Source organism: Oncorhynchus gorbuscha, linkage group LG23, assembly GCF_021184085.1.
Source record: "Oncorhynchus gorbuscha isolate QuinsamMale2020 ecotype Even-year linkage group LG23, OgorEven_v1.0, whole genome shotgun sequence".
Classification (NCBI taxonomy): domain Eukaryota; kingdom Metazoa; phylum Chordata; class Actinopteri; order Salmoniformes; family Salmonidae; genus Oncorhynchus; species Oncorhynchus gorbuscha.
In genome coordinates, this window is record NC_060195.1 from 61,372,352 (window position 1) to 61,383,894 (window position 11,543).

Genomic DNA, 11,543 nt, shown 5'->3' on the forward strand with positions numbered 1-11,543 from the left:
GTTGAAGTGTACCTATGATAAAACAATTACAGACCTCTACATGCTTTGTAAGTAGGAAAACCTGCAAAATCGTCAGTGTATCAAATACTTGTTCTCCCCACTATATATGAAATATGTAAAAATAAACGAGGAAAGCGAATATTTTCACCGGACAAGACAGGACAAGAAAACACACCTCCGACTGCTACGCGATCTTGGGACAGTCTCTGCCCAACGAGAGAACTAAGACGACAACATAGCATGGCAGCAACACATGACAACACAGCATTGTAGCAACACAATATGACAACAAAATGGTAGCAACACAACATGGCAGCAGCACAACATGGTAGCAGCACAAAACAGGGTACAAACATTGTTGGGCAGGGACAACAGCACAAAGGGCAAGAAGGAAGAGACAACAATACATCACGCAAAGCAGCCATAGAGGAAATATGATAGAGGGAATTTAACAGAGGGGAATTTGAAAGAGAGTAAAATGATAGAGGGGAATATGATATAGGGGAATATAATACAGGAGAATATGATAGAGGGAAATTATGGAGAGGAAAAAGATAGCTGGGAATATGATATAGGGGAATATAATACATAGAATATGATAGAGAGGAATATGATGGAGAGGAAAATGATAGCGGAGAAAATTATTGAGGGGAATATGATGGAGGGGAATGTGATATAGGGGAATATAATACACAGAATATGATACAGGGGAATATGATATATTATTATAATACAGGGTAATATGTTAGAGAATATAATAGAGAGGAATGTGATAGAGGGGAATATGATAGAGAGGAATGATAGAGAGGAATATGATAGGGGGAATATGGGGAATATGACTTATGATCAGTGGCGATTTGAGCTTGTAAATCTTGGTGGGGAAATAAAAAAATGCGTGGGATGAATGCCAACAAAGCCACTATACTACACAACACAAGCATTTCGCTACACTCGCATTAACATCTGCTAACCATGTGTATGTGACAAATAAAATTTGATTTGATAAACAATATATGAATTGCCCAATAACGTGACAAACAGTGCCCACAAACTGTTATATCCTACATAAAGCTGTCCCAACAGCAGAGTCCCAACACCTTACCACTAATACACCTGGCTATCAGCTAGAGCCTTGTCTGGCAGGGAAATAGTTCCTTCATCCAGTGAGGCACATGGGCTACTAGCAGCTTACTACACAACATACACTTAGTATTCATTTCTTAGCTACAGTATACATTTCTCCCTGCCTAATTAAATCAATTATGAAGAATCATACAAGACATTTTTGGACTCAACTTGTTGTGCTGTGCTCACTTGAGCAGGAAGGTGGTGCGGCGGTTCTTCGTGGGCAAACTTTGTCATCAAGGTCTGGCATTCCCTGGATTCATGGTGCTTTCAAGACAACTGGGAACTCAACAAAAAAAAATTTGAATCATGATTACGTCAGTGATCTTCAGGTCGTAGCTCTCCAAATTTACAATTCCGAGCTGGATGAAAAATGAAAACGTATTTTCCAAGTCGTAGCTCCTTTTTCCCCGAGTTACGAGTTGTCTTGAACTTACTACACTTACTTAATGTCAGCATTGCACACTTGGCATTCTCTCAACCATCTTCAGCTGGAATGCCTTTCCAACAGCCTTGATGGAGTTCGCTCATATGCTGAGCACTTGTTGGCTGCTTTTCCCAAGCCATGTCAGTTGGGATGAGGTCGGGTGATTGTGGAGGATGGATCATCTGATGCAGAACTCCATCACTCTCCTTCTTGTTCAAATATCCCTTACACAGCCTGGAGGTGTGTTGGGTCATTGTCCTGTTGAAAACAAATTATTAGTTCCACTAAGCGCAAACCATGAATGTCTGATTCACGCAGTCTCCTCTGAACAGTTAATGTTGAGATGTGTCTGTTACTTCTTGCCATAATATGGACTTGTTCATTTTCTCCAAATAGGGCTATCTTCTGTTTTCCACCCCTACCTTGTCACAACACAATTGATTGACTCAAACGCATAAAAAAGGGGGGGGAAATCCAGAAATTAACTTTTAAAATGGCACACCTGTTAATTAAAGCTGGTTAAGAGAATGCCAAGAGTGTGCAAAGCTGTCATCAAGGCAAAGGGTGGCTACCTTGAAGAATATCAAATAAAACATGTATTTTGTAGCACTTTTTGCTTACTACATGATTCCATATGTGTTACTTCATAGTGTTGATGTCTTCACTATTCTACCCTCCCAAGCAAAAAGGCAGTACTGCTCATTTGGTCAAAAATGAGTTCATGTCATTTTTGTTACATTAAATGCACGCTTAATCATGTGGACAAGTATCCTGCCTCTATTGTATTGTGTTTTGGAGAAAATGGGGGTCGTATATGCAGTAACTGCAAAAAGTTACTGTGAAACCAAGGTAAATGGCAGTAACTGAACTTAATGACTTTTAGTTTGGTTTCAACCTGCCCTTGGCTGCAGTTACTGAGTTTTACCTTTGTATCATATCATTTTATTCTGATAGTGATGCAACCGAACCTGTATGACACTGACTGACACCTACACACATACATTGCTAATCTAGGGATACCTCACCATGGAACAGCATTCCCGGGGGTTAAATGATGGTTGAACTTGCTCTGAAACGCTGACATCCAGACACTGGTAAGAACTAGCCAGCTAAGTAGATCTGACATCAAAATGAATTAGCAATTTAGCAAGCTAACCATAGACTATCAATGCTACCTGCTATCATAAGAGATCTGCAATTGGTACTAACGTCAATCTATTGGCCATATAATGAATTATATTCTGACATTTCATCTGATGGTTTCTTTGAATCAGTACACCATACACACGATTTCTAGCCAGTGACAGCCACCTCGCTAAAACTGACGCGCCAATACCAAAACGTCAAACCCTACCTAGCTAGCATTAGCATGAAGCAATAGATTTGTGCTACATGTTCCCATAAGAGACGATCAGCAGTTTATACTAGCTTTAATCTATTTTACCTAGAATTAATATAATCCTTATAGTTGTATGCTGACATTCAATGGGTTATTTGAACCCATAACGTTACACCACACACGATCTCTAGCCAGTTGACGGTCAGTTGGACGTGCACCCCATACTGAACTGTCAAAAGCCATCCACACTCGTTTTCCGGATGAGTGCACACACAGCATTGCTAGATCATTAATAATATATCTACTCACATGTTCAGGGTTTCTGGTTTTCTTTTATATTCCAGTATTGCGTGACTGTCCTGGTCAGGAAAGTTAAAATCTCAAATTGTATCCATCACCTTTGTTGGTGGCATATGTAATTAGTACCACAAGCTTTGACATACCAAACGTGTGCTCAATGTGTCTGCTTCAGTGCCATCATTACATGAATGCGGAAAAAACTGTTTTGCATGACTTCCACCAATCCCCGTGGTCAAGATGATTAGTATCTATACGGATCAAAGTTGCCATGTGAGGGTGTATTAGGACAGTAGAACCACGTCAACACTTGATCTTATTCCTGTCAATGTCCATCCATGCAAAAAAAAATGTATTTGTAAGGAAAAATGAAAATGTAAGAGCCTTTTTTGGAGCAGGTATGAAATTAATAGATGAACTAAGTTATGACAGTGAAAATGATTATGATAATGTTTGCACAAGATAAAATCAACATTGATTATATCCAATATTATAGAATAACTGAAAAGGATTATGATCATATGTTTGAAAATGTCAGTATTAATTATCATCCATGACAGAATAGAATCATTAGGATGCAGGGCCCTGATTATTTGCTCTTATTGCTCTTATCTTATTCCTATAACAAGACATGGGCTACTTGTCAAACAGTATGTAATGTGACAGATGCAGAACCTACATCTCTATGTAAATGCAACTGGTATCTTAGTGGAAGACACACAAAGGATGCAGTTTCAACTTTGTTACACTGTCAGTAATTACACTGCTCTTGAGTCTGATTGGTTAGATCAACTGGAAAGACATGGATAAGAAACATTTCAAACAAGGTTTTAAACAATGGGACCTGTTGGCAGGTCTAAAACTACTGTACTATAGTCAGCTGATATTGATTTCCTTAATAATAAATTTAACTACAATGCAAGAATTCAAGGACACCTACTCTTCAATCAAATGTTTCAGGCCTAGATAATTACACACCCAGCACATCTTATTTCTCTACCAGCATGCGAACCGTGAAGATCCCTCAACTACAACAGCTCTTGTTGTTTTAACCGATCAATGGATCAGGTCACTTGACCAAAATAAACTTATGGTTGAGCTGCTTCTTGATTTTAGTGCAACATTTGACCTTGTTGATCATATGGCTAATAGCTGAGGCCATTGAGGAGAGATGTTTTCTTGAACACTCACTGAGTTGTCACAGTCTACAGAAGACCTGTTTTACTCTATGTAGTAAGGTAGCCTATATATTTTATTAATGATGAAGATTTTGATGAGCAACACTGACATTAGCGGAAGGCTAAGGTCAAACAAATAACCTAAGTAAACCTGGATGCTCGTTGTGAAATCTAAAACATATTACATTTGAAACAGGCAAAACACCTGTACTATGAATGGTCAACAATTTGATAAGAGGTAGAGCATTTTATTTTAATAAAACATATGGTTACATGGATTCAATGTAAATATTACATATGACTGTGCTCAACAGGTTAAAAAAAGTGAATTGTTCCAGCATTTGATTACACATGAGAGCTTCTGTGGGTAGTCATAGCAATGGGGCCTTCATTGTGACATCACAAGATTCTGATTCTGGGAGGTTAGCTGTTGCACAGACAAACAGAACAGTGCAAAGAGACTGATTCAACTAACCACTGACAGATTATTCATGTCCTATTTCATTAGCAAGAGAACACGCTGCTTACTTGAGAGGTAGGTTGTAATATAACTTACTGTTTAACTATGTTTCTGAAAAAAAAATATTTTTTTTAAATGACTTGTGTACTAACATGACCCTTTAAGTAGGCCTGACATGCAATCATGGTGACAAGTGAAACTATTGACGAGAGACAGTTGTTGTAGTCAGCCAGCCTAATGGCAAATACATTCTATTGATGAAAGAAAATCGCATCTCTGTGTTAATCCCCAACATACATTGTAATAAATTATCTCTATAAATATGTAACACAAGGGTAGGTTGTGTAAAAAACAAGTAGGCGAACTTGGCTAACTTGTAGTTGCTCATTTAAAAATCTAATTTAAAAATCTGATTTTCTTGATTGAATGGTCATCCATTTCAAATGGTTGAATTGATGAACCTCATTAAATTGAGTTGCACTCAGAGGCACTCAAAGAGAAGACTGGAGATATTAAAATAGATGAAACTGTACAACAAGTTAGGTCCATGATGTATATAGAGTCACTTTCTTCCCCCAAAACCTTTTTGAATGATATTATATAAGTGATTCGTGTGGTTTGTGAGAACCAGGACCAATATGGAGTGGCGTTACATGAGGGGGTTGAATAAGGCTCAATAGTAAGGTACAGAGAGAGCCTGAAGTTTGATTTTTTTAAGTCTATGATGTGCTTTGTCATCTCCAATGGCAACGCCTTGCATCACAATGAAGATGTCATAAATGATATTGTGCACATAATGATAGGAACAGCCAAAATCGATTCATTTGAACTTGGTCGCTTTTCCAGTAGCCAACCATTTACTAGTAATTCAGACAGGCCTATTGCGTATTCATCTCTGGATTGGGATCGTCACTTGCTTAATTGTAAGTAAAGGGGAAGAAATGTGAGCACATCGTAAAGAGATGTATTAGTCTTTGGTGAGCAACACACCACTTACTACAACGTTATGTATTTTCCAGACTTATTGTTAGCTAGGAGGAAGACATGGAGGGTTCAACGCTGACACAGAGGAGGGCTGAGTGTCAGTTGAAGGAAAGGGAGATCCAGACAGACTACATGATGGAGCTGGGAGCCAGGTTGGCTCTGGTGAGACAGATCCAGAGGGAGCAGGAGAAGGAGATGAAGAGGATTTGGTTTGAGACGAGGAAAATGCCAAGCCTGATTGAGGTAACAAAGTCGACTAGAGTTCTGTTAAACAATATTGATTAAATCAAATATATGTCAATATACGGGCATGTGCCATATGCCATTGAATGTAAGCTAACAGTATTTTGTCTGATAACTTTTCTTGTGTTGTATTCTGTATATCTCTGAGTATTGTTGTGTACACAGTCCTCAGTTCTTAAGGTTGCCTTGTCTTTAAAAAATTAAAATAACAAGACCAAGCGATCTCTCATAGACCTTCAAATCAGGATAATGTAGTTGTCCCACCTAGCTACCTTAAGTTGAATGCACTAACTGTAAATCGTTCTGGACAAAAGCGTCTGCTAAATGTCTAAAATATCAAATGTTATGCTGGGTGTAGTGCATGTATTTTTACACTTAGTTGACCCGTTAGCTAGAAGACCCAGGGTTGGTACAGACTGGTGCAGAGCATCTGAGAGGACACTAGATCTATACAGTGCCTTCGGGAAAGTATTCAGACACCTTTACTTATTCCACCTGTTGTAACTTTACATCCTAATTCTAAAATGGATTAAATCAAATTAAAATTCTCAGCAATTTACACACAAAACCCCAAAATTACAAAGTGAGCAAACTGTTTTACATGTTTTTGTTGGGTATGTATTAAACTTAAAAACAGAAATACCTTATTTACATAAGAATTGCTATGAGTCTCGAAATTGAGCTCAGGTGCATCCTGTTTCCATTGATCGTCCTTCAGATGTTTCTACAACTTGATTGGACATGTGGAAAGGCACACACCTGTCTATGTAAGGTCCCACAGTTGACAGTGCATGTCAGAGCAAATACCAAACCATGAGGTCGAAAGAATTGTCCGTAGAGTTGCCGAGACAAGATTGTGTCGAGAAACAGATCGAGGGAAGGGTACCAAAATATCTCTGCACCATTGAAGGTCCCCAAGAACATAGCGGTCTCCATCATACTTAAATGGAAGAAATGTGGAACCACCAAGACTCTTCCTAGAGCTGGCCGCCCGGCCAAGCTGATCATTCAGAGGATAAGGGTCTTGGTCAGGGAGGTGACAAAGAACTTGATGGTGACTCTGACAGCGCTCAAGAGTTCCTCTGTGGAGATAGGAGAATCTTCCAGAAGGACAACCATCAATCAGGCCTTTATGGTAGGGTGACCAGATGGAAGCCACTCATCAGTACAAGGCACATGACAGCCCGCTTGGAGTTTGCCAACAGGCACCTAAAGAATCTCAGACCATGAGAAACAAGATGCTCTGGTCTGATGAAACCAAGATTGAACTCTTTGGCCTGATTGCAAAGCGTCAAGTCTGGAGGAAATCTGGCAGCACCGGCACAGTGAAGCACGGTGGTGTCAGCGTCATGCTGTGGAGATGTTTTTCAGCGGCGTGGACTAGGAGACTAGTCAGGATCGAGGCAAAGATGAACGGAGCACAGAGAGATCCTTGATGAAAATCTGCTCCAGAGTGCCCAGGACCTCAGACTGGGGGCGATGGGTCACCTTACAACAGAACAACGACCCTAAGCACAAAGACAAGACACCGCAGGAGTGACTTTGGGACAAGTCTCTGAATGACCTTGCGTGGCCCAGCCAGAGCCCGGACTTGAACCGGATTGAACATCTCTGGAGAGACCTGAAAATAGCTGTGCAACAACTCTCCCCATACAACCAAACAGAGCTTGAGAGGATCTGCAGAGAAGAATGGGAGAAACTCCCCAAACACAAGCATGCCAAGCTTGTAGAGTAAAACCCAAGAAGATTCGATGCTGTAATCGCTGCCAAAGGTGCTTCAACAAAGTACTGAATACTTATGTAAATATCCATTATTTATATTTGAAATGAATTTGGAACGATTCTGTTGTTGCTTTGTCAATATGGGTTATTGTGTGTAGATTGATGAGCGAAAAAATGATTTAATCCATTTTAGAAGGAGGCTGTGAGGTAACAAAATGTGAAAAAAGAGAAAGGGTCTGAATACTTTCTGAAGGCATTGTATATGTGATGTATAAGTACATAGTGTTCACTCATAAAGTATGTATGTACTGAATGTGATCACTTTCCTCATGTCTGTTTCTTTTCTCCTGCAGAATGTGAGAGATGTGACCAACCGTCCACTCACTGAGTTCATGGCTCCCTGTATTGACTCCCTCCCACCACTGGCTTTCACCAATCGGAGGCCTATACCAACCATGTTACATCCCCCCTCTCCATTGGCCATACGCACTCAGGATGCACAGCGGTTCATTGTATTTTCCTACTTTGTCCCTGCTGAGTGCCCAGTTTCCACAGAGGCCACTGCAGATGTATCTGCTGGTAAAAGAGAGGACTTGTCGACAGATACACATCTTTCCTCAATGCTGCATCGATACCTGCCACACTTCTTTAATGATGACTCCATTCCACCACAGCAGACAGTAGAGGGAACCACTGAGGACTCAGATGCTCCAGTGGCAATATCTAATATCAAGGAAGAGGACATATTCTATCCGTTCTCCCTCCCACCACTGGCTCAGCGGTTCATTGGCAATTCATTCAATGTCCCGGAAACATCCCAGCCTGCTGTTTCAGCCACAGAGTGCCGAGTTGCCAAAGTGGACACTGCAGGTACAGCCACTGTCAAGAGAGAGAACCGATGGGCAGCTAGAATTCTTCCTTCAGTGCTGCCTCCATGCCTGCCACCAGTAGTTGACAATGACTTCATGCCCCTAGAACACACAGTAGAGGATGCCTATGAGGTCTCATTTGCTACAGAGGCCACTTCAGGCAGAGCTACTGTTGATGGAGTGGACAGATCAGCAGCTAAATGCCCTGTCCCAATGCTGCCTCCAAGTCTGCCACTTGTCTTTGACATTGACTACAAACTGCCAGGGACGGCAGTAGAGGGAACCAACAAGTGTCCAGTTGCCAGTGAAGCAGCCGCTTCCGTGTCTACTGTCCTCCAAGAGGAGTTTTTGGCTGATAAAGGTCCTCCTGCACCCACAGCACTGTCTCTAAGGCTGCCCTGCACCCACAACATTGACCACAAACAGCCAGAGGAGACAGTTGAGAACACCACAGAGTGCTCAGTTGACATAGAGGCATGTGCAGTTGCATCCACTGTCAAGAGAGAGGAAATGATGGGTGATAAAAGCCCTGTCCATGCACTTCCTCCAAGCCTGGCATGCATCCATGACAAGGACCACAAGCAGCCAGATCAGAAAGGAAGGGGCACTATTGAGGAGGTGGATATCTGCCCTCATGTTCACCAGCTGGTCTCAGATGCTAAATTAACTCTGGCAACCTGCAATGATGAGCCGCCCACCCCTCTGATCTGCGAGGTCACAAAGATGCCTGTTAGAGTTGGAGCCTCCATATGCAGTTCAGAGGATGAGGAACCCAGGCCCTGGACCCTGGAAGAGGTAAAGGTAGGTGTCGTATTTCACCCTACTACTTTACAGGGATGGTGGTCAGTTCTATTTCAATTCAAAGCGTTGAAGAGAATTGGAATTTTAGAGAACTTCCTGAATTTATCGGAATTTAAATGGAATTGACCCCAACCCTGCTGCTCTTTGCTCATAGTATAAAACATCACCCCTCACTAGGGTTATGAGGCCATCATTGTATGTTGATCACTCAATTGTGTATTGAATTTGCCACATTGGAACAATTTTACATCTAGAGTCAATGTCTTCCTGTTAGGATTATTGGATAGGCATTGAAAATGAGAGTGAAGAGAGAAGTGTCACTGAGGAGATGAGCCCGAGGGAGGGATTGAAGAGTGAGGCGGATTGTGCCCATTCCAAGTGCTCCAATGGGACGGTTTCATCAGAGAGAGCAGAGTCCATCCTGGGAAGAGTGGGCTTTCTGCTCATGAACCACATGCAGAAAATCCCGTTCCTGAAGATGGAGGAAAAAGAGAAAAGTAAGAAACTGAATAAGAAGTTGAAAGATAAAGAGAGAAAGAAGATGAAACACAAGGAGGAGGAGGAAAAAAGAGGGAGAAGAAAGAGATGAAGGAGAGAGAGAAAGAGCAGAAGAAAGTCATGAAGGCTGAGAAGAAGAGGGAGAATTTAGAACAGAAAAAGAGAAAGAAGGAAAGAATAGAGAAGGAAAAGGCAGAGAAAAAGAGGTTAGAGGGGCTGATGAAGATACATAATGACATGATGAAAGACAGAATTAAGAAAGAGAAGAAGTGTTCTGAGGAGCTAAAAAAGAGAGAGAAAGCTCAAGCTGCATTCTTGGAGATGGAGAGAAAGATTCAAGAAAAGGAGGAGAAGAAGAGTGAAAAGATGAGGAAGAGACTGGAGAAGAAGAGGAAGAGGGAGCCAGCTGGAGGTTGAACTGAGACGGTGATAGAAGAGCAGGGATGAAAGAACTAAGCATTTTAAAATAAAATAAAAAATGTTTACTCTGTTTGATTTTTGTTAAGGCATACTGTACAACACTGTATAAACACAACATGTTGACTTTTCACAAATCTGGGGAGTGTTTAAATGTTCGACACGATGAGATGAGGAGGATGAAAAGGGAGGGGAGTGGATGGAGGGTGGAGAGGAATATGATAGAGAGGAATATGATAGAAAGGAATATGATAGAGAGGGATATGATAGAGAGGAATATGATAGAAAGAAAATTATATTTTCTTTTATTTATTTTGTTTTATTTAACTGGGCAAGTCAGTTCAGTACAAATTCTTATTTCCAATGATGGCCTACCAAAAGGCAAAAGGCCTCCTGCGGGGATGGGGGCTGGGATTAAAAATAAATTAATAAAATTAAAATATAGGACAAAACACACATCACGACAAGAGAGACAACACAACACTTTAACCAGGTAAGCCAGTTGAGAACAAGTTCTCACTTACAACTGCGACCTGGCCAAGATAAAGCAAAGAAGTGTGACAAAAACAACAACACAGAGTTACACATGGGATAAACAAACGTACAGTCAATAACACAATAGAAAAATCAATGTACAGTGTATGCAAATGTAGTAAGACTAAGGAGGTAAGGCAATTAATAGTCCATAGTGGCGAAATAACTACAATTTAGCATTAACACTGGAGTGAGAGATGTGCAGAAGATGATGTGCAAGTAGAGATACTGGGGTGCAAATGAGCAAAAATAAATAAATAACAATATGTGGATGAGGTTGGGTGAGTTGGGTGTGCAATGAGTTGGGTGTGCGATTTACAGATGGGCTGTGTACAGGTAGAGTAAGCTGTTCTGACAGCTGATGCTTAAAGTTAGAGAGGGAGATATTAGTCTCCAGCTTCAGTGATTTTTGCTAAATATACCTGGTTGTAAAGTGTCCCATGGGTGGGTGTTGCTATGGTGACCAGTGAGCTGAAATAAGGCAGGGCTTTACCTAGCAAAGACTTACAGATGACCTGGAGCCAGTGAGTTTGGCGACAAATATGTAGTGAGGGCCAGCCAACGAGAGCACACAGGTTGCAGTGGTGGGTAGTATATGGGGCTTTGGTGACAAAACAGATGGCACTGTGATAGGCTGCATCCAATTTGC

At 41.1% G+C, this 11,543-nt stretch overlaps 1 protein-coding gene across 1 annotated transcript; it reads left to right on the plus strand.

Annotated features, from left to right (window-relative positions):
• Positions 1–8,230: 8,230 nt before the first annotated feature.
• On the plus strand, positions 8,231–10,360 carry LOC124010704. Its single transcript, XM_046323354.1, has 3 exons — positions 8,231–9,445; positions 9,720–9,942; positions 10,191–10,360. Exons 1-3 carry the CDS (start codon positions 8,231–8,233, stop codon positions 10,358–10,360), a joined length of 1,608 nt encoding a protein of 535 aa, XP_046179310.1.
• The last annotated feature ends 1,183 nt before the right edge of the window (positions 10,361–11,543 follow it).

Coding starts and splice junctions, on each gene's coding strand:
- LOC124010704 (XM_046323354.1), top strand. CDS start 8,231: ATGTTACATCCCCCCTCTCCATTGGCCATACGCACTCAGGATGCACAG. Junction 9,446..9,719: donor GGACCCTGGAAGAGGTAAAG/GTAGGTGTCGTA, acceptor TCTTCCTGTTAG/GATTATTGGATAGGCATTGA. Junction 9,943..10,190: donor GATGGAGGAAAAAGAGAAAA/GTAAGAAACTGA, acceptor ACATGATGAAAG/ACAGAATTAAGAAAGAGAAG.